This window comes from Lasioglossum baleicum, chromosome 14, assembly GCF_051020765.1.
Source record: "Lasioglossum baleicum chromosome 14, iyLasBale1, whole genome shotgun sequence".
NCBI classification, from domain to species: domain Eukaryota; kingdom Metazoa; phylum Arthropoda; class Insecta; order Hymenoptera; family Halictidae; genus Lasioglossum; species Lasioglossum baleicum.
Genome location: NC_134942.1, coordinates 12,333,950 through 12,358,621, shown reverse-complemented (window position 1 = coordinate 12,358,621; position 24,672 = coordinate 12,333,950). Strand labels below are relative to the sequence as shown.

The 24,672-nt window shown below is 38.3% G+C and overlaps 2 protein-coding genes across 2 annotated transcripts in view; one reads left to right on the top strand and one right to left on the bottom strand.

Annotated features, from left to right (window-relative positions):
• LOC143215955 (uncharacterized) overlaps nucleotides 1-9,305 on the top strand; it is a 90,062-nt gene extending 80,757 nt beyond the window's left edge. The window contains exon 6 of the mRNA XM_076438601.1: nucleotides 16-9,305. Within this exon, the coding sequence (XP_076294716.1) occupies nucleotides 16-715 (700 nt within the window). The 3' untranslated portion in view covers nucleotides 716-9,305. The remainder of the gene's footprint in view (nucleotides 1-15) is intronic.
• LOC143215961 (uncharacterized) overlaps nucleotides 3,828-24,672 on the bottom strand; it is an 86,704-nt gene continuing 65,859 nt past the window's right edge. Inside the window, exon 4 of the mRNA XM_076438608.1 lies at nucleotides 3,828-5,313. Coding sequence (XP_076294723.1) covers nucleotides 5,182-5,313 — 132 coding nt within the window. The 3' untranslated portion in view covers nucleotides 3,828-5,181. The remainder of the gene's footprint in view (nucleotides 5,314-24,672) is intronic.

Genomic DNA, 24,672 nt, shown 5'->3' with positions numbered 1-24,672 from the left:
CCATTTGCATTGCAGAAGAGCTTTGGACCAGAGAGCAACGGAGCCACGCGTAGCGCCCCCGAAGCCGCCGTTGACAAACGGCCCGCTGAAGGAGTTGCACCTGAAGGAGATCAAATCGAAGACCGAGGCGAAGCCGATCCTGCAGAGTTTGAAAGAGGGTCTGGAGCACATCAAGCGAACGACGATCCGGGACCGTAGCAATAGTCGGACGAGTAGCGGCAACAACCACAGCTTCCTCGACCGGATCTCGAGGATAGCTCAGGGTGGAAGGAGCAGAAATCCAGCGAAGAAGTCGGCCTCGTTCACGTTCGCTGTGCGCCCGGAAATCGGCATGAGGTCCGAGCGGTACGCTAGCCTAGAATCAGAGACGAATCTGCTGCAGGCGTCGCCGTCCTCGAGACAACAGGTTCAACGATCGGTATCCACCAGTGTGCTGGAAGTTCAGACGCAGCAGGACCTGGATCCGCCGTACTCCAAGGTCAGGGACAGTTTAACGCCTCTGCCATCGACCCCGCCGTCGAAGACAGAGGAGATCTACGCGGAGATCTGCGAACCAACGATCGCCAGCCCACCCGAAGAAAAACCACCACCCGGGGGGAAGAATGGGACCAGAGAGAAGGATAGGGGATACGTGAAGCTGGCGCTGTCCCAGTCAGAGATCGCCGACGCGAACGCCGCCGAGGATGAAGAGGGAATTTATAATACCGTCTGCTGATCGTGATTCCCTCCTGGGCTACAGGAGGTTCGTTATGTTTCCGGGAAACGAACTGCAACCGGGAAAGGAAGTGTATAGATCAGCCGAGCACTGATTTCCTAGGCCTCTCGCACCGATCGCGAAACAATCGGAACGTTTTTCTTCGACCCTCGATTGTCTTCGACCACGAGTAATGTTGCTCGATTTAGATGTTCAGTTGTTTAATTGTTCCGCTGTACTGCCGTGGAACGATCAATGGTAGGTATGGACGTGTTGGTGTGCGTTAGACAACGAAGCTCTTCGGTTCTGTTTTATGTCGCAATGAGCAGTGCGCTTGTTTGTACGGAGGATTCGATGTTTCTAGGTAATTGAATTGGAATCGTTGAACTTAAAATTCCATTTTTTTTAGAAAGGATAATGATGTTCAAGCTGATAATATCTAATGGAAGTCTTAGGTATGGTGCTTATTAATATGATTTTTTGTTGACATGATTCAATTTATACGGTTCAAATGAGAGCGAATATTTCAATGTTATCTAAATTGACAAACACTGTGATACAGTTCTTCTTTGCTGAAGTTGATGAGTTATATTTAGTTACCTTAAAGAAACGTCATTTCAGGAATTCGTCTTAAAATAATTTCTGGAACGAGATTGTTCGTTTTATTTTATAAGATTTTGCAGAGAAAATTATTACAAATTATACAACATGTGACCCCTTTAATGCAGATATGGTCCAAACATTTAATCTTTCGATATTTCTTAACGTTCTTTAATGGACAATAATAATGAAGATGGTACAATATGACAATGATTCACTGTTGTTATTTATTATTATTTATATGTTGGTATACACCACGCGTTTGCATTAAAAGGCTGTTTTAAATAAGCTACTCGTTGAAGAAGAAAGATCATTAAACTCCGAAAGAATTCCTATAAGAATCAGGTTTCTGTTGAGATTGTTGACTAAGCATGACCCCTTAACAGTATGAAAACCAATATCGGAACGCATCGAGTCCTCGGCGTTCATTGATGGAGATAACACGCGACTTCCTGGGTCGAACTGGAGAACCGTTCGGGCAGAAACGGCGCAGCGATGCACCAACGGAATTTACAACGCCATTTGCCGAAGAAATTATCCCTCCGAGGTCTTTTTCTCCCCTTTTTCCTAGCTGAGAGCGGCGGCGTCCTTCACGGGGAACCGGGCGGAAGATTTACAAGGCTGTTGACCGGGGAAAATGATCGCGTAATTACGGTCCCGTGCGTGTACAGAGGATGTAGCGGGCCTCGCCGGGACGCAGCGTGACTTCCGGTACCGGGGAATCTGTGCTGCGGCTGATCGATATTATTAGAACCGGCCGATCGTCTTCCCATTCGATCCCCGACAAGATATGTAAACGCGAAATTCGTCGATTTTCGCGATCCAGCTCACCGAATCTCTACGACATTGGGTTTAAAGGGGTTACGTGCGTTTAGCTGATACAGCAGCGCTCGCTTAAATTTACAAAGTTTGGGATCCCGAAATCAAGTTCTTGTCAAACACTTCTCAGAGCGGGCTAGACGCGATCAGTTGAGCATCGACAGTCCAGGTGCGAACTTACAAAAGGATGCCGCGAGCGTACTTTTTGTCTTACCTCTCTGAACATGGCACCAATGGATTGCTGAGATTCTTGCGATTAAAATGAGTCCAAACACGACGTAAATCGCTCCACTTTTATAGCCTTCGTATATAGTAAGCATACGTATGTCCTCCATTTTGTTATTCACATCGTCTATGAAACCTATCTGATTTACGTCGTGTTTGGACTCATTTTAATCGGAAAAGTCTCGACAGTTCACTGGTGTTACGTTTGAAAAAGTAGGATCAAAATTACTGAATTTGAAATTTTTTTTTATTGCATGATTACCGTTTACGTTCGCTGCAATTGTTCGAAGTATGTCGGTCTCCTTTCCTTTAGTAGTTTCATTCTCTTTCCTTGTCTACCGAGATAAGGTTGCGCTGAGCTCGAGGCACTAAGTGGTGGGGGAAGAGTGGAGTTCGATTTAGATTTAAGTGAGCACTACTGTACTTTTAGAAGAGATCAGTTCCAACCTGCGCTATCACGTGCAAGGAACTCTGCGATTTAGCGACGCGTTCGTCGTTCTTCTGAACGTCTATCGTCCTCTTCAACCCCTTCAAACTCATTATGCTGAAGTGTACTTATGGACCTCGAGTGTCTCTGCTGTGGAAATTGGGCAATCTTCTTACTTAAATACAGAGGTTTAAGTAACAAATATCAAATGATTGCATAAGTTCGTGCACGATTTGAAAATAAAACTCAATGGTTGAATTTTAAAGACAATACCTTTATTAATCAATTATAGTCACCATTGTTCTTTAATGGTAGAAAAGAATGGTGACTATGTAATTTTTTTACAGTCCGCCGTGCAGTACAGTTTGCGATATCTATAAAAATCGGGCACGAAATTATGCAATCATCTGATATAATTAAAACGTCAGTTGCTCAGTTTTTATTGAATAAGTCTACAAATTTTGATATTTAGAATTAAATATTGTTCTTTTTCTAATGGAAGGATGTATGTGTTCAAAATGATGTTCACTTGAATAAATGTAGGTACGTTGAATGAGTCCTTCGTAGGCCAAAACGACTAACTCTTCCTTCTGAATTTTTTAAATATTGGTACTAAAACACTCGATTCAATTTTTTATAAATTCGATTATAGTCAATTAATTAAGCTGTCCTTACATTTTCCTGAATACCACGAAATGACAAGAATTTTTCCAAATTGTACATTTGTATTATTTTATCAATTTTTGTATTAAGGAGTTAGTTGATTTGACAAATGAGCGGCTCAACTGTGATCAAATGACGAAACGAAAGGAAAAAAAATTATTTTTGCTGAGAATTCTGTACGATTAACCCTTTGGACTCGAAGCAATTTTAATTCGAGAATCAAGAAATTTCAAACCAGATTATTTTTATTCTATGTAATCTTTTTTACTTTGTGCACGTCGAATTGAACCCGTTTTCTCATACACACACAACAGTTGAACTTTTTACAATTTATAGATTACAGACGAATTTGATAATATTAAAACTGTTTCGAATTCTGGTATGGAAATTTTCACTGGCACCTCAGATTCACCATGCGAGAACAAAGGGTTAAAAATAATTATGTCAAAAGTGTAATTGTATTCTTAAACGTTTTAAAAGTTTTTTGTTTAGTACATATTGTGTGTACTAAGTATATGTATAAAAATATATGTATGTATATGTGTACAGAAAAATTGTACAAATAAATGGATCCCATAGTTTCCTAATATTTTTGTAATACTGGGAGAACACTTTTTGGCCAGTGATATGAATTAGGGCTTGCAGGGGTTAAAAGAATTTTTCAATAGACGATCCTAAAGGAGAGAGAGAGAGAGAGGATGATGATGTGTCCACCATTTTGTACATTTGTTAATACTCTGCGCACTGACTGTGAACGTTCGCAAGAAGAGATTCTTATTGTATAGTTTTTTTTTATCGGAAAATACACTGATTTGCAAGTAATTGAGGTGGGCTTTTATTTAGCATTAATGTTTAGTAGCATGACCATAATGTTTCGTATAGGTCTAATAAAAATGATAAAAACTTAGCAATTTAATACAACAGAACGAATCAATATAAACTATGTATACTAGAATGCTATATATACTATACTGAATATAAACTATACTTTTGCTGCTACCAATATCATCTATGTGTCAGGCTACGAACTTTCTGAATGACCTGGTATAAATAAATTGAATCTTGTTATTTTTACAATACCATACACATCAGTCACTTTTGATGGTCGTAGGTTCAGTGTTAAAAATCGTCTCGAAAAATTGCAAATTTCATAAACTTCCGCAAACTAATCATAAAATATTAGATTGCCCCAAAAATCCCAAGTACCAAGTTTGCTTTTTGATCAACGTGTATAACCATAAGAAATAATAAAATACCGACGAAAAGATGGCCAAGCTGTACGTGGCCACGTCATGCACCAACTTTAAGCACACGCACATTTGCAAAAAGATCTCTTGGAACAGCCCAATATTTTACTCCGTCCTAAACATTAACGATACAAAGAATTACACCACGTGCAGACCGCAGCGAACTTCACCGCTGGCCAACAGGCTTGGTTTCATTACTTTATCGTAGCAGTTCGTTCTAGGCCATTGGATTTCGTTCTTCTCCCAATCGAATGGTGTCCCGGGGGATGAGTGCCCGGGGAATCGTTTTACCGGGAATCGTTGTTCGAACGAATTCCGAGGGCAGGCACCGTGAAAGAGCGCATTCGAGGCGCGTAGATCGCCGGGGATCACCGGGAGAATGTAAATGAGCTGGGGAGCGTTCGTGAAACCGGAAATTATCGACGTCCTTCGAAGGTCTAGGTCGTCGAAACCGCTTCGGCTCGGAATGGTCCTTGTTATCTTGCGGGGGTGGTCGTTTCTAACGATTAATCTATTAACTCGTCATAAGCACCGGGTCCGGGACCAGTTTTCCCCTTCGTGCTAGGCTGGTCAGATGTGTCGCGTAGTGATGGGTATAATCCTTCTCGATCATCAGCTGCGCAAATTAATCCTCGATCCTGTCACAGAAATATAAATAACGATTTATTCAAAGTGATAGAACAATTTACATAAGGGTAACCCTTTCTTAACCCTTAACCTTTTGCACTCCGAATTATTTTTCGATTTCGTTGTCAACGACTCCCTACTTCAAAAGACAGTTCCTTGACTGCTACTTATTTTAAACAATCCCTACTTCAAAAGACAATTCCTTGACTGCTACTTATTTTAAAGAATCACTACTTCAAAAGACAATTCCTTGACTGCTACTTATTTTAAACAATGTTGTTTACTAATTATATTAAATGTAATTCTCAAACTTTGTTGTAATTTATATTTGTGGAACTTATATTTGTTTTGAGGAACCAAATACATATAAAAACCCGTTTTATTTACATTTTTCCTTTTCTGATTAGTCTTGTTTGCATTATTTGGCATCGTGTAGCTGTCGCAGCTTTATGAAACGCAAAAATAGGACTTTTGAGAGCAATCACGGCCTAGATTGATCTTTTATGTGACGCTTTTGATTACTGAAAAATGCATACTGAAAGTTTGATCAAAATCGGTCAACAATGAGCTACATACATTTATAGATGAGAACTTAAGGGTGAGAGTCGCAGATTTTCAGCCTTGTCAGGACATTTCACCTTTACGCCATCATCTTTAAACGCCGGCTCGGCTGTCGGGGATAAAACTTGTACAGTTACGGTAGACATCTTTGCGACAGTTACGGAGCTACTACTGTATTCGTATTCAGCATGTCGATACGGATAGAGTAGCATAATAGGTTCCAAAAGGTGGGGAGGGGATAAAGTTCTTATTCTATTTTTTTATTAAAGCATCAGAAGCTTGTTTAGCTGTACGGAATCATGTGGAAGACTTGTATCAATTATTTTTGTATTCTCGACACGGACCTCGAGAACAATATCGAATGAATTAATATTAAATTTAAAAAATACAAATTACAAAGTTTCAAATCAACTGTTCTTTACGTGAAGAATGTGTCAAATATCGTCAATGATGTTTAGACCCATGCTTGTATTTAATATTGGTTTTCGATTCATGCACGTAATGCAAATTCATGTTAAGAAGTACTGAAACATTAATATAAAGATTATCGCAATGGTTTGTATCTATTCAGCAACATTAAAGATACACATTCCGAAAGAAACTTTAGGGACAACCTAAAACAATAAGTATCCAAAAAATGTTTCAATCACCTAAAAAAATTGCAATTATGCAAAAACAAACCTTCACAACGTCCCCAAAAAAATTCGAAATTCACATTTCCCAACGAAGAATGGAATGCTCCAAAGCGATCAAAGAAAAATCCAATTAATATTCGTTAAGTGCACCGCCATATCTCGCGCACACAAGAACGAGCAAACGCCTCGGGTCAATAGCAATTAGCGCGAAGCAGAGTATGGCGAATTACGAAAGGCTAAATAAGTGTTGGTATAGCACCGCATAATTTAACGCCGTAACCGAATACAATCTCCATTCCAATTAAAAATATGATTATTCCCGTATAAATTATCTGCCGGCGCGGCGGGGATAAAAAGCATGTCCGGCGATTTCCACCGTGAAACGACTCCATCGGATCGCGCTTGTCCTGCAGAAAACTGGGAGGAATGTTTCCGCGGACGATCCGCGCGCGCGAACCAACACACGGCGAAAACCATCGGGAGGAGATTATGCCTTTCAGGGATTTTTGAACGGGACAGGATCCGGCTCTCCCTGAATATTCTGGTATATTCTGGTATATTCTGGTATATTCTTGTTTATTCTGGTATATTCTGGCATATTCTGATACGTTCTGATACGTTCTGATACGTTCTGATATATTTTGGTATATTTTGGTATATTTTGGTATATTCTGATATATTTTGGTATATTTTGGTATATATTGGTATATTCTGGTATATTCTGGTATTTTTTGGTATATTTTGGTATATTTTGGTATATTCTGGTATATTTTGGTATATTTTGGTATATTCTGGTATATTCTTCCACCTCCTTTTCACCGGCTCGTAATCCCGGTTGCATCGTGACGCCGCGCTGGGGCTTTCCAGTTTCTCCGAAGCGTTTCGATGCGCGTAATCACACGTTTAACGAACGATCGCCACGGCATCACGCAACGACCGGGAAACTAGCGATGGGAGTGATCCAATTCTGTCGAGTAGCTAGGTATGCAAATACAGTGGTGCTCTCTAAAGGGACGTGTCCATCCGAGAGTAAAACTATCACGAGTTACTCTCAACAATCAAATTTGTCAGTCACATACAACAGAACCGTGATACAAATACATATATCGTTTCACAAGTAAGTATTTTACATTTAGTATCTATAGTCTTCATAATCCATATCATAAATATTGTCTTCTTGCATGGCTTCTTTCTCTATATTCTTCTTAATAATATTGTATATGGTCTAAGTCTAAGGTCAGTCCCATTTTAGGAGGCAATGGAACGTTGAATCCCTGTCCGCCATTACGCTCTACTCTAGTCGATGTAGCACCGGGTTCATCCGCGATCAAGGGAATTGAAAATGCTGGGATAAACACACCGGCTGGCCACTGACTTTGAGGAATAATAACGCGAAACGATCGTCAGCGGCTATAGGTCATTAATGTTTTACGAACACGTAGTACGCACAGCTGTGTCTATTCAATTATAGCCACGAGTCCCTCGCGCGTTTTCTCTGTCTGGTTGTTCCCATCGTCGGCCTCAGCGATCCACGTTTACGTCCATTAATATTAACGGCTCGAAATAACGATAATAACGGAGAAGTAAAGGGATGCAGAGGTGTTTTACTTGACGATTCCGATGCCATTACGGCCCCTGCTGCTCCGAACAGTGAGAGTGACGTGTAATATTGGTTTTCGGTGATTAATTCGCGTTTCGATGATATTAAGACTGAGTAATGGACACCTTTACCTTAATCGAAAAATGTGCTGCATCATTATTATTAACAAACAATAAAATCAATGCCTCGATCAAGGTTGAATAGATTTTATCCATTTATTCCTTTGTTTTGATGGCTTGATGTCCTTGAGGAAACAGGTTTCTCGTTCAACTCATTTCGATCATTTTGTATTCATTATTTCCGTTCTTTCTAATTGTTATGCCAAATATATCATCCGTTCCAAAATTCGAAATGATTATACCAATATAGTTGTACATACTTTGACAAGTGTGTATGTACATTTGATATCTATATTTAATTAGCATGAACACGCCTTTGGAATTGTACAAATATTTACAAGAAACCGTCGGCAACGATTTATTATTTGAAATTTTTAAAAACTAATACTATTGGACTACCGTACAAGTGATGCATTTTCTTTTAGAATCGAACTTTTATTGTAATCATTACTTTAGACTCTACGTTATGTTTAATTTATACGTGTATAAACGGAATAATTTTGTACATTGATTTACATAATATATCAAGTTGAAAGAAAATCTAAACACGTTCGGTTCACGGCAGAATTCAAATTAAAATGTGGTATTTTTAAGTATCTTGGGGAAATGAAAAAAGACTATAAGTTATGTAGATGTAAAATACAAACATTTTATGTATGAACCGACAATCAATAAATATAGAGAACGTAATATAAAAATGTATCTGCGTTTTTATTTATTGAACCAACAATTTTTCCCGAACATCCCACTCGTGATTTACTTAAACTCCTCATTGCGAATTGCAAAATAGAAAAACTTTGGAAAAAATAGAAATTTTCGGCCGCGTGGATTGTCGTTGAGTCGAACTACTAATTTTCGAACATTTTTCGGACGTCTGACTATTCGTTGAGTTGTACTACTGAAATTCGTGCCACCTCCTTCGATATCATGTTCTCCCAATACAAAGTTCAATTTTCGAGATTTTCGGAAATTTTCGACCGTCTGACTTGTCGTTGAGTTGCACTACTTAATTTTCGAAATTTTTCGAGCGTCTGGCTTGTCGTTGACTTGTACTACTGAAATTCCAGATACCTCCTTCGGTATTATGTTCTCCTGATACAAAGTTCAATTTTCGAGATTTTCGAAAAATTTTCGACCGTCTGGCTTGACGTTGAGTTGCACTACTTAATTTTCGAAATTTTTCGAGCGTCTGGCTTGTCGTTGACTTGTACTACTGAAATTCCAGATACCTCCTTCGGTATTATGTTCTCCTGATATAAAGTTCAATTTTCGAGATTTTCGAAAAATTTTCGACCGTCTGGCTTGACGTTGAGTTGCACTACTTAATTTTCGAAATTTTTCGAGCGTCTGACTATTCGTTGAGTTGTACTACTGAAATTCGTGCCACCTCCTTCGATATCACGTTCTCCCAATACAAAGTTCAATTTTCGAGATTTTCGGAAATTTTCGACCGTCTGGCTTGACGTTGAGTTGCACTACTTAATTTTCGAAATTTTTCGAGCGTCTGGCTTGTCGTTGACTTGTACTACTGAAATTCCAGATACCTCCTTCGGTATTATGTTCTCCTGATACAAAGTTCAATTTACGAGATTTTCGAAAAATTTTCGACCGTCTGGCTTGACGTTGAGTTGCACTACTTAGTTTTCGAAATTTGTCGGGCCTCTGGCTTGACGTTGACTTGTACTACTGAAATTCGTGCCACCTCCTTCGATATCATGTTCTCCTAATACAAAATTCAATTTTCGTGGTTTTCAGAAAATGATCCGCAATTTTCGGATTTCTACTAGGAGAGTATGATAAAGAAAGAGGTGGCGCCAAATTTTCCTGCCACCTCTATTACACTGTGTGTGATTATTCTCCTAATACAAAACTTAAGTTTTAATCTTAATCTACTTTGTGTACAGGATGTGGATAAAAGACACATTAACTTATTGTAAATATATTCTTTATTTATTACCATTTAAGTACATTACAGTATTAAATGTATACATATTATATGTACAATATGCGGAAAAATTGCGTACAAATTTCTATTCCATTCGGAACAATACATGACGTCACGTTCCGAGAATTGTCCCACGTACCAATAGACAGGGTGATTAGTGATGTCACGATACGTATTATAGGTCGCTTCTGTGTATGATTGAGAACTGGAAAAAAACAACGAACTTTTAGAAAATATGCACTATTTCAAGAGAAATTTTCGAGTCAATTTTTGTTTGAGGGCTTAAATTAAAGGTAAAGGATCACACATTATCCTAGCAGCATTTTCATTTAAAAGAAAGACAAGAGAATATGTACTTCTCATTGGAAAAGTCAATGTCAATGAAAAGTACAATGATAAATCATTGTACAATACAATTTCTACATAAGGACATTGTGTGTATGTCATTATATCACATAATTAAATTGAGTGCTTCTTTCTTTTGCACAGTAGTGTATGTAATACTGAACCGTATGTAATCTTAATAATTAAAGATGGTCTTAACACTAAACCTACCGACCATCAAAAGTGACTGACGTGTATAGTATTATACTATAAAAATAACAAGATTTTGTGCGATTTTTACTATAATATATATTGCAGTCAAAAAATATATTCAATAAATTCCCATGGAAACACCTTTGCAATTCCAATAATTGTGAAATAAAAGATCTAAAATGGCTCATTTAAATCCTGGTGGTAGGTTTAGTGTTAATAAAAAAAATAACTGTTACATCCGAACTAATATCGAAAATTTGAACAGTTTCCTTCAAGCCCCGATTTCAATCAAGTATTAGCTTACGAAGAGACCTAGTTTTAGCCTATTTCATGACACGAAGATGTTCGAATAAATTCCAGCTGTTTTATAGAAACGGCCCGCTGTGCGCCGCGGCAGTAGCGTGTGCTATCGCGATCCAGTGGGCCGTTCTCCAATTCAATAAATAAACGAACAAATTGATAACGGCCGGAAACTGTTAATCTCGGGAAACGGCGGGGAAATCAGCCGTCCGGCAAGCCCGGACAGCATCGCAATTCCCGCGCGGCCAGTAGTTTTCGCTCACTCCGGGCTTCGATCGGGCTTCGATCGGGTCGAGATCTGTGCAAATAGTGAATCGCACAGAGACGGCACCGGTGTGTATACTCATACCGATCGGAACAACGGCGCTATCGGGGCCCGGTAATCTTGGTCCATGGGTGCATATTTCAAGATCGGCATGCGTGAACGATTTCATGGCCGTCGGGTTGCCTTGTGGTCGTGTAACTCACCTTTACAACGTTAATGCGACGGCCGCGGAGCGCAGGCTATCATATTTCGCAGCCCTACTCGGCTGATCGACGAGTCGTGTTTTAATATGCAAATTAAAATGCAAATAGTCCGCCCACCCCCAGCTCCCCTCCCCTATGTGTTTTACCCTCAATGTTGCTCAATTTCGCTGTCCGTCTTATCCTTAAATAACAAAATTATGTGCTATCTTTACGGACGAACCAGGCGAGATTCTTAGTACCTCGCTGGCTGCGTTTACTTTCGCTTTTTGCCTGCACTTGCTTTTTTCCCATGTCAATTCTAAGAGAAAAGTATGTAGCACATAATTATTGTGGTTTCGCGAAGAAATGAATAAGTATGGGCCTTCTATGCAGCTAATGCGTGAAAATAAATGAAGGTTTAATCAGAAAAATGATGGAGAGGATTTATGGTGTAGTGAGTTATCTTCAGTGATCAAATTATTAAAGTAACAGTGTCAAAAATATATTTATTTCCGAATTATGCTGCTTCTGCATGTAAATATTTCATGAATAAAAATATTCGGCGTAGCTAGAATTTTATTAAAAAGTCGACCGTTTTAATGGAAACATGTCTCTTAGTTTGTTTCCCTATAAACATAAACGATTTCTTTCTGATTATTTTATTTTATGATTATGTTCTCTAGTTCGTGACATGCTCTAATATATTTTTAATCCGTGATATTAAAGATTGATTTTACTTCTGGTAAAGAGTTATAATTCAACTGCGGATTTTATGCATTTAAGACAAAAATCGGTGGATGTAATTTGAAACAATAAAAACATTAAGATAATTTAAGAACGCCCGTATGTTATTCTCGATTTATTAATGTTCCGTACAATTATATATTAAAAATCAGATTGAAAATATAGAAAATATTTTTGCAACATTCTAGAAGGATGAGAGCAGAGAAAACAAAATCATCAAAACACATGAACAAAGAGGATTACTTAGGAGATTTAGAGAATGTTTAAATAACCTAACTTTCAAAGGGTAATAAGAATAGCCATTGTAAATATGTGCAAGTTGTTTGCTTAACGTGAGATCTAGGTCTCTGAGAAAATATCTAAATGTAAACTGGTAAATACCAATCTTCTTATCTAAACAAATCACAAGTTGTAATTATAGATCAATAGAAACACACAGCGGGAAGTTTGTCTTTGAGACTTAAATAGATTCTACGATGAGAGATTCGTACAGCTTTTATGAACGTATGTCTTATATATCATTAATATCGCTCGGCGAGATCTTGAAAAAACAGACGTGATGAATACTAATGATGAATCGAGCATGCACAGCACGTTACGTTTTAAGCCTTTCCGTTTTACATTTGTTCCGTTCGTGATGATACCTGCTGGTCATTTCAGGATTTTTGTGTTACAGGTACTTTTTCATATATCAATGTAACTAAGATTATTAAATTAAATTACACGAAATAGGCAGATATTTCGATAACAATGCAAACACACCTTTTTCAAGTTGGTATTATATTAACAAACAAAAGACAATTATCTCTGTATGTAATTTACTAGCCTTTGTACTAGTTATATTTGACTACTCCTTTTTTACTATATTTATTTTACAATTTTTACTATATTTTAACTATTTTTACTATTTACTACCTTTTACATTTTTGCTACAATTATCGTTAACAGGTTTGGTAAAGTTATGATCAGAATTTTATGCAGATACGATAAAAACGAGTGCAATGTAAAGCAGGGGTTATATTAAAAAAATTCAAGAATTTCGATAGCTATGTTAATCCCAGCTTATTCAAAGTATTAAAGAAAGGAAGACATTTCTGTTTGGCTCCTATTGATTGTAATCGATACAAAAAATTTGTTTTTTGCATGAAAATCTATGTAAAGAAGATTAAGATTAATTTAAATGGGTCATATATACATATATATATATCCACAGAATTCAATAAAAGTGGTTGACACCCATTACTACCAAAGGATATAAAATATGAATATAGATCTACGAGCTAGTTATAATATAAAGACGATTAAGATTGATTTAAAACATGGTATTATAAACTGTTCAACACCCATCTCTAACAAAAGAAATAAAAGAGTCTGCATCCTTTGTAAGTTCTCAAGCAACATTTCAAAAACCTTTAGAACCTTTCGAACCCTTGTCGGACAAGATAATGTTACATCGATTGTTCGTACTCCCTTCGCTTGGAATATCGTGAGAAAAGAAAAGAATCAGAGGGTGCTTCCAGCGAGTTTTAGATACAAACCAGGCCTCTATTGTTGCGTTTCACGGATGGCTATCCTCGAAATCCGAAAGAAAGTGTTCTACTTTGTCGCAAGAATGAGGGGCAAGTTGATCGTGATGTCCAACGCGCACAGTAAATATAACCTGAATACGGTAGAGGAGAGAAAGCAATAATATTGTCTTTCCATCGTTCGGAAGTGTAATGAGACGTTTTTCGATCGGCGATGACTGCCGATGAGCGTTGAAAGTTACGTTCGGAATAGTTTACTACCGCGTTAGAGTTTCACGGATCGGTTGCCCGGAAGATCTAGTACACCGAACATTATGGGACTCGCACTGTCGGCATTTTGCAATGGGAAGTTGGTATTCACCTTTCATTCGACAGACCTGAGAGCTACCAGAACTGCTGCAGGAATTTTGAATAATATACCTAAATATTAAACTAGCACTGTCTTCACGATGTTCATAAATTTTCGTTGATGTTCGTCAATTTTCTTTGATGTTCATCAATTTTCTTCGATGTTCATCAGTTTTCTTTGATGTTCAACACTTTTCTTCGATGTTCATCAATTTTATTTGATGTTCATCGATTTTCTTTGATGTACATCGATTTTCTTTGGTGTTCACCAATTTTCTTTGATGTTCATACATTTTCTTTGATGTTCATACATTTTCTTTGATGTTCATAAATTTTTTTTTATGTTCTTCAATTCTCTTTGATGTTTATTTTTCTTTGATGTTCATAAACGCTATTAATATTTCATAAAATCTCGTTTTAACACTAAATCTACCCAGCTCTAAAGGTAGCCTTATGATGCCTTATAAAAATAACAAGATTGAATTCATTTGAATTTTGTGCGGTTCATATTATAATATCTCCGCTAGTAAATGTATTTATTTAATCATTTACCCACGAAAGCATCTTGACAATTTCAATAAAAAGTAGGTTGTAGGTGGTAGGTTTAGTTTTAAATACCTTCCATTAAAAGGATCATAAATATTCGAAATAAGAGCAATGGAGGACTTGGTGCTGGACTTATAAAGAACTACAGTCGTCAAAATCGTGGTGGATCCAATCACGAAAAATAATTTTTGATGTCCTTACAACCGTTTGAACTTATAATATTTTCGAGAGCGAACATGTCCTCCATTTTTACCAGCTATATCATGCAAAATTTGTCCAAGAATAAATTGAACAATGTATCGGGAAACTAGATGATACGAGCTTTAAAATGAGCCCAAGCTCATTATTGTACAAACGCGCAAGTCGAGTTTATCCTGGTTCAGAAGCAAATTTAAACGCCGGAGGCGCAGCATCTTCGATTCTCCGTTGATCGAGAAAAATCTCTGGTAGATTCACAGATTGCGTTTCAAGGCGACCCTCAGCGTACAATCGCAGGCGTATACATGGCAGCCAAGATGAATCCCCGAGCCATCGTGCCCGTAATGTCTTCAGTGAAACAGCGTCCTATCATAATCTCGGCATGATGGACGAGCACTCTTTATGCGGGTTCGAAGAATGGAACGAGATTAAACGAACGGTCATCAATAGCGTTAAAGGCGAGGGTGAGGGGCTCGTTCTGAAAGAAGGAAAATCGGGACGACTTAATTAGCAGGGTTCTACCTGTTCTGTCACGAAACTTTTCCCACAAATGTGGATAAGACTTTCGAATTGACATCCTCCCACCTTCTTTGCCACATTAAACTTTTGCAATCAGTTACAGTAGTGTCTCGATAACTGTCGCATATCGTCGGGGCTACCGAGCGACACTTCTAGTAGAGGCAGAGTCATCACTAGACTGCGGATTTTCATGCAAAATAAAAGTTGCCTGCATCGATTGCAACAAGTAGAAACCAAATAAAATGTTATTTCTTCCCTTAATGAATTTAATAGAGAAGAAATCATATATTGACATCTTCAATTTTTAAAATTGCCCAACAATTTTGTATTTCATCAACTCAATTTTCCTATAAATGCACAAAGTTCCATAGTTTAGTCATCACATTAAGACTTGTGTCCCCACTCTACCTTCCCCTTCTACGACGCCATCCCCACGCTTCCGCCCCGACCCTCTAATTGATCCCTGTATTTCGTTAATAACTCTGTAACAAAACCGAAGTGCAAGTTTTCGCTAAGGAAGAAGTTACAATAAAGTCGCGGTCTAGCTCTCATCGCCTCTTCCGAGCAGGGATAGAGATCGTGTAGGGAAACTATATTTTATAACGGCGACAGCGCCGAAAGTATAAATGATGCGGAACGTAGAAAAGAACAGCATGTAAACACGAAACGCGCGGCAGCTCGACCTCCTTGGCCCCTCGCGGGGATGCCCCCCAGTGGACGGGATAGGCGAAGAGACAGTGATCGTGGTGATCCTCAGGGAGCTAGATCGCGACTTTACTGTACTCCAAATGACCTCAGGAACCACCCCTTTGGGATACCCTGTAGAACTATAAAACAAAATTTAATCGCTGGAGCACTTGCAGAACAGTATGCAATGACGGAACTCGAATAATAGTATATTTAGAGATACTTTAGGTTATATTGCACTCTAACACTTCGAAATCTGTGTAGAATGCATTTGCGTATATACAAGGCGCTGTATTTAAAAGTAAATGGTTCCCGGTTATATAAAAAGGTAATTGAAAGTGAAAAGGAAATTGGAAGTGCTTTTGTAAGTGCATCTCTCTCTCTCTCTCCATCTTTCTCTCGGTTATGCCCGAAGCTTAATTCAATTCTAGCGAATGCAACACGCAGTGCGCTCGACGCAGCGACGTTCGAACCCCCGTTAGACGACACCCTATCGTTTTAGACGCTGCTCAATGCATAACAAGTAGTTCTAGAAAATCTGTTGTCGGCAGTCCATAAAGTTCAGACCACGACGCAGTCAAATGAATCAACATATCCTGCCTAACTGCGCGGCTTAGGTACCTATGCATTGGCTGCTCACAGTGGGTCACAAAGTATTAGAACTACTCAGATTAGCAATGAATGTCCTTTTATTCTTCGTCGTACAGGAACTTCCTTATTCGTGCCAGTTAAATCGAAAGTCTTTTTCTAGTTGAAACTATTTTTGTTTTGTTACAGTCGTTCGGTCTCGGAAGTGGTATTTTATTTATTCAAACGTTGACAGCTTCAACTTGACATTAGCCAAGCTTGACGTTATCTCTTCAACTGTAAAGGGGGATCCGTTCAAAATTTGCTATTTGCAATATAAAATATTTCAACGAATTATTTGTTAAGATTATTGTGATAATTGCAATTTAAGATCTTCGAAGGTACCACATTTCTTATGCCATTATATATACCGAATTTCTTACTCATGCACAGACAAAAAAATACTAATATCAGAGCCAGAACTACTAATATCACGCCATCAATTTGAAAGCAAGTAGTAGCTGATTACCAAAATTAAAGTCACATTGTTATTCCTTTTTAAAATTTGATCTAAAATATGTTAACACAGGTACAGAAAAAACTGTCATTCTATATATACCGACAATAAAATAATAAATTCAGATAACACAGAGGTTTTACTCTAACTCGGAACTCGGTCCATCGTGTATCAAAATCGAGATTAAAATGTTCGCCGAACACAAAATGAACACTGCAATTAGGCTAATGTGGTGAAAATAGAATCGAAGAAGCGATCGTCAGCTCGTCATGAGGTAAACCGCACCGCGAATGTGGTCTGGGGTGGGAGATAATGTGGTGGGAGACACAAAAATCGAAATTTCTATCGACTTTTACGTAACTGCAGGAACAGTATCACTCTCTCCTCCGACACGGTAGTCCACCTATAGTTGGTCGGTAACGCAACTGCATGCAGTTGCATTATTGCGAGGCGGCGATGGGAGAGGCTTCTAGGGGTGACGGTGGAGGGGGTGGAAGAAGGTGGTCGGGGCCAGAAGAGGAAAAGAAGAAGAAGAAGAAGAAGAAGGAGAAGAAAGAGAAGTTGGAGGAGGCGGAGGAGGAGGGCACGTTGGCGTCGCCTGGAATGCCCGCGGACCACGAACGCTGCCGGTACGACGGGTTTACCTTTTACAGCCTACCTACCGGTCGTTTCACTGCGACTGCACCTTCCACGTCTCTCTACCGTATCTCTCTTTTTCCCCCTCGAATTTCACCGGGAGAGATAAAGCACATCCCGCGACCCTTTTCTTTTCCAGAAGAAAAGAGCTCCAGCACCATTTTCATAGCTCCACCATTTTCCGATCGAATTTTATACACGCCGGTGACGTCATTCTTTACGGCCTGGCGATCTTATTGCGTTACTATTTTAGATTCATTTTTCTGTCAAATTGAAACGGAATATTAGATGAAGTCGCAAATCATTTCAGAAATTCAAATGAAGTCTGATGCCTAATTTTGTAATGTTTTAATCAAGACAAACCACTGCATATAATGGTGATTATATAATTAATTTTCTCTTTAATAATCCCAGCACCATTTTAATAGCTCCATCATTTTCCGAACGAATTTTATATACACCGCTGTCGTCATTCTTTATGGCCTGGCGATTTTATGGTGTTATTTTTAATTTATTTTTCTGTCAAATTGAAACGAAATATAAGATGAAGTCGCAAATAATTTCAGAAATTGTAATTAAGTCTGCTGTCTAATTTTCAAATGTTTTAATCAAAACAAATCATTGCAAACAATGGTGATTATATAATTTCTTTTCTTTAGTTTGATGATCTGTTACAGAAAAGAATAAATAAGAAAATATTTTATGGATTAAAGTTCATCGTTTGAATAAAGAAATTCGGTTTTATTTCACCTTAAACTACCGAAATTACTTTCTTGCCAAGCCCCAATATATTATATATTTTATAATAATATTTATTCTATTTAGATATAATATCATCTCTATCCGTATTTTCCCTACGAGAAAGACTTTCACAATTCTCACACAAAGCGCACTAAAACACACCAATTTTCTGCATAAAGGGCCTAAGATCGTAACAAGATACACGCTAGCGGTACATGGTTGAAATCATACTGACCTGTTGCTGCCTAGTCCCGGGGGAAATACGAAAGGGTAATTGTTTCTCTCTGCCGTTGGTCTAGGTTCATGGGTTAATTATTGACACCAGACATGGAATTAATTAGCTCGATGCTCGATGCAGTTTACGGACAGGACTTTCGAGGTGGGATGAGAGGCTAAGTACGATGAGCTAACCGCGGGAATCGTCACGGAGATGTCACAATTTCCACGAGAATGTTTATTCATGATCACGATTAGCCACTTACCACGCAGCCTATCGCACCGTGCAGCGTGGCTCGTGAATTTTGATGGGCCATTACTTTCTCGTTCTTGAGAATCGATCTAATCTCAATGCACGAACCGAGCCTGCCAGTTCAGAATTGCCGGATTCGCGAATCGTCCTGCCATTCGAAGGGAAATGCGTAAGTGACATACAGTGAAAGGCATTTATCATTTTAATTTTTAATTTTATATATCAAATGTAATGCATACGCACGCACGGACAACTTTATAGAACTGAAGTACCTTCATCTCTAACGAAAGATCACTGTAAACACTATTTTATTCATATTAGAGTAACGTAAAACAGTAAAAGAGATACGAGAAAGTAAATGGATAAACATTTCGAAGTTTTTCTACTTTGAACAAAATATTTTGTTTTATCTAGTTTGAATATAAAATTTGAGAAATGTGCATAAAATAAAACCCAATATCATAGAAATGTGCATAAAATAAAACCCAATATCATTCCGATATCATGACTAGACTGCGGATTTTGTGGATTTATAACGAAAATGAATGAGTGGCAAAAAAGTGTAAAAACATTAGATGTGAATATAAGGAAGTTGTTACATTATTTTCGACACACAAAAATTATTAAACGAAGAAATACATTGTTATCTAGCTTCCATAACTTACAATCGAATTGGAAAAATTTCATTTGGCATAAAAATCCGCAGTCTCTCTATTCATAACCAAAAAGAAATTGTACATATTAATACAATATAAAAGTTGATTTTTCCGACCCGAGAAAGTGTAATGTCCCCTTAAAATATTCTGCTTGTGCTCATTTTTTATCTGAAACTAACTTAATCTGGAGTTCATAGAATTTTATCACAATGAATTATTTTTATAGAATTGGTTTTTTACCTTCTATGCGATGTCCAGCTACATCATGATATCTACAGTGTCGTTCCTGGATCGTTTGTTTATTAACGATGGATTTGCGAAACCCGCGTTACTACTCTATCACACGAAATCAAAGGAACGCTGAATTAACAACGACTTTTTATTTGACGATCTTCGAACTCCTGTAATGTTTTGTGCAAAATGTATTAAAATATTCTACTTGTGTTCTAAAATGAAAATGCCAAAATCGATTCCGAACCGAGAAAGTGTAATGTCCCCTTAAATGATGAATCAGATTTTAGGAAGAAATCTAAAACTGGACTGCCACATTACCACCCCTTCCTCTAACTAGTAAAAAAACATGGTGCAACAGGCGTCAAAGTTGACGTGGTCGGCGTCCGTTTTTGTTGGGTTACCGCACGCGAGTCAGTCATTAGCGCGAGTCTCAATTTGACCCATCAGCACAATCGCATAACGCAAGTAACGGAATCGGCGGAGGCAGAAACCGGAAAACAGAGGGACGCGATTCAGAATGCCGACGCGTGCCACATCTCTCCGAGTCTTGGACCGTCGCTCGTCCATGTACGAGAGGGATTCGATCGGTCGGCTGCCTACGAGGAGCATCATGGACATGCTGACGAAGAAGAATTCCTCTCTCCGACTTGCCTAGGCATCGCGAAACCTTGCAATCAAGAACGGTCAGGATTAGTCCCCGCTGCCGATGCGTAATGCATGAGATTCGCGACGTTCCTTTGCGAAACGAGGCATGCAACACTGACACAGTTCTTCTGCGGGCAGAGGAGAGAGGAAGAGAGAGAGAGAGAGAGAGAGAGGCGTGAGTGGAATCTTGTCCACTCTCAGGCGTTAACTCTTCGCGTTTGTCGAACGGTCTGTTGAAATAAGCCTATTAAGGGCACCGAGATGGGCCAGGCGACCCGCGTGCACGACCAGTGTCGCATTTTACCAAACTTGTGGTGCATAATTCGATCTGGTAACATCCAGGCTGGGTAAACATGGTGTGAATCAAGAATGAAATCTATTGTCGCGATTACTGCGTACACAATTTATATTGATCCTCAAATTCTCCCTTTTTACTAATACATTTTTGCAAGATAAAATGTTAACATTTCACTACAGTGTGATTAAAGTAAACAGAAGGGCTTTTGACTCAATTACTGTGCCATTATAAGCTAACTTCATGAATTAATTAATGAATTGTGTGATTTTAATTGTATCTGTTCAAAATTTATATTGACCATCAAATTCTTCCTTTTTACTCGAATACTTTTTCAAGGTAAAATGTTGACATTTCACTATAGTGTAATTAAAATGTACAGAAGGGATTTTGGCTCAACTACTGTGCTATTAAGCCAACTTGTTAATCCATGAATGAATTAATGAATTATTTGATTTTAATTGTACCTGTTCAAAATTTGTATTGATTCTCAAATTCTTTCTTTCTATTCGAATATTTTTTCCAAGATAAAAATATATTAATATTTATCAACAGTATAATTAAAATAAAAATTAGAGTACTTGTCGCAATTACTGTGCCTCTAAGCTATCTTGTTAATCTATGAATTAATTAATTAATTATTTGATTTTGATTTCTTCTGTTCGGAATTTATATTCATTCTCTTTCTTTTTATTAGAATATTTTTTCAAGTTAGAATTATTTATTAGTACTGTGCCATTAACTTGTTAATTCATGAATTAATTCATACAATATTTGATTTCAATTTCATCTGTTCCCAATGAAATTCAGGAATTCAGAGATTCATTGATCCAATAAGAAATATCAAATTTATAGTACAAAGTTCAAAAGAAAGAAGAATACAAAACCATTCAAATGAAATCATTCAGGGGTACCCAGTCCCCAATACGGAGAATTAGCAGGGTTTTCGTTATTTAACGACGCACAAAAAACTAATGCAAAAATTCATGTGGAAATACATGACAATACCATGTAATAAACAATTTAGAAGCAATAAATGCAAAATTTCAAAATTTTCATCTATGCATGTAGAATCTATGATCACTTTAACACCTCCCGACATTAGGCGACTTGCTATTCCAAGAAAAACGCATTCAAAGATTCAATTATTTATCACTAGACATTTAGAGTTTATAAGCATTTTCAAAAAATGCTGGAGCATCAAACCCGACAGAATTTACTACGATTTCTATTTATCTTCGATCTACAAAGGTTATAAACTAGACTGCGGATCTTTATGTATTTCTATGAAAATTGAGTAGATGAAATTCGAAATTGTTGGAAAATTATAAAAATTGAAGATATCAATATATGATTTCTCTTCTATTAAAATCATTAAGGGAAGAAATAACATCCAATTTATTTTCTATTTCTCGCAATCGATGCAGAGAATTTTTATTTTGCATAAAGATCCGCAGTCTAGTTATAACTAATGAAGATAGGATTTCATTTAGTACCACGTTCTTAAAATTCGTCTACAAAAACTGAAAATTGCATAAACATTATGTAATACTACTGCTGCAGCAATAAATGCATCAGTTCCACGAATTCCCAAACGAGTGGAGCATTCGAAGAAGATCACACCACCAGAATATTTTTATTTTACCAAAGGAATGTTTCCCCCTAGCTCATCAAACGTGGCAATGGTCCGAGGACTTTCGTGATGGGTGCATCCGCTTCCGTGATAAGAGGCGGTGGAAATGAGTGGAAATAGCCGCTTCTGATCACGCGAGCGGGTCGGGTCGAGTGAAGAGAAGAGTATCCAACACCTCGGAGCGATCGTCTCGCTATTAGTCATCGGTGGTTACGGGTGAAAACGAGCAGGTAGCCAGGAGCGGATGAGAAATGCGAGCGTCATGGACAGCTCGGCGAAAGAAGAGCTGCCTGGAGACAGGTCCGGTTTGTAGAACGTGGGCGCGCGGATGCCCTCATCTCACAATGATCCCCGGCGATCTACAGAGATCCTGTACCCTTGTCATCAGTTCCCCAGCCCCCCTTTAAGGATTTCGGATCAAAGGTTCGCGAGTGGCCAGGCGGGTGCAACGCACCCTGACGCGCCAGGACGTTGTCCCTGCTAACGCCTACGTGGTTCCGTCTGGAGCCGGCCGCGTAGCTAAACCGTGACAAGGACCCGGTGAATTTCTAAGAAAGGCTATGCAATTTTGCGAGTCCTGTTCCGGAGCGGCCTTGTTAGCCGACACGTGAAAATTTATCACCCCGTCGTCGTTACAAGCAGCTAACTATCTCGTACTCCTTTCCAGGTGGATAGGGTATCATCATCAGAACGTGATGAGCGGCGTGGATGTAATGAGGCTGGATTCGCCACCATGGAAAAGTTCGTGTATCACTGGAACGCACCGGTCCATCCTGGTGGATCACGCAGGGGTGGGGAACAGGGGTGAAGAGAAAAGATTGAGGTCGTGATCACGGAAAAATTTTGGAATTACGTCAATCATCCGATGTATAGCCGCGATGATACTGACGGCCTAGTGATTACGTCGTTTTCAGCCGGCTGTAATATATTACTTAGCTTGTTATTAGTATTATACCACGCCGGTTCTCCATTATAGACAAAAGATTAAGTAACTTGTCAAACGCGCTGGATACTGTGAAATCAACTTATCAAGGCGAGTCGCTGAACTAATTGACCACGGAGCGTGCAATTTTGTTGGTTTGTTGGGCGACGAACAAGTGGAGGATCGTTATGCTTGTGTGGAGTTGTTGCTTGCCGAGGATGTGGCCAAGTAGCATCTCGAAGTTGTTGCTTTTGTAGGTCGAAACAAATAAATGAGCTTGAATAAACAGTTGTAGTTTAGGATTAGGGACAGATTTACAAATAATGATTATTGTAATGATTTTCAGTGTTAATGATTATTATTACAAGCAGCGGCAAACAGTAATTTCATCTTTTAAGCTGGGACAGCGTGTCTGTGGCTTCACTGAAAATTATCATATACTTTGAAACTGTTTTCACATTAGCAAATTTGTTTCCCTTTAATTAATTGCTATAAATTTAAGTGTGGGAGTTAGCTTTCAGTGCAAAGGGAATTTAAATATAAAAAATTCTATTTTAATATTAAATTATACGTTTGTACCTCAAATATCTTTGTTGTTTTCAAAGATACATTAAATGTCTTGAGGATAAAGTTGAATGGTAAAATGGGGCTCACATGATATCAAACAAATTTTTGTTTTTATGCTACTTTTTTTAGAGATGTCAAGGTCACCTTCATTTTTTAAAAAGGAGTAGTTCCTTTTTTAATGGGTGTTTCTTTTAAAGGCCCTTCATCACGAATTCAGCGACTATAATTATTCAAGGGCATTCAAGGTCACGTATATATAATATTCTAATATTTTCTGTTACAATTTATAAATTCTAAAAATGTCTTCATGAAAAATATTCAAATACAATTTTCTCAATCCAGCGCAAATAATAAATTCATAGAAAACCTAAAGAAATCTTGTAACACATTACACAACATTATAAATTAGTCGCGTTTCATGCTCGACAGTTCTGGTGTCAATAAACGCCAATGCGATTACGAATACTTCCACAATTGCCGTGTCCTGTATCTCCGCCGGTTAATCCAAGAACCACGAGAGAAAAAAAAGATAATCAAAAACATTTTCCCTGATGTGCATGAAATGGATGCACTTTTTCGATCTGATAATCTATTCAAACGTGAAATTACGTCGGTCATCGAACAGCCCAATAACTACGTGGCGAATTAAGTATTCAAATCCTTCAGAAGTCTTAACGAACCGAGCGGACCAGAACGCACTGGATTAGTCCCAGTTCTCGCGTCCGGACTCGGCGTCTAAACGAGCGGATTAGCTCTGACTTGTTAGCAGCTTCTTT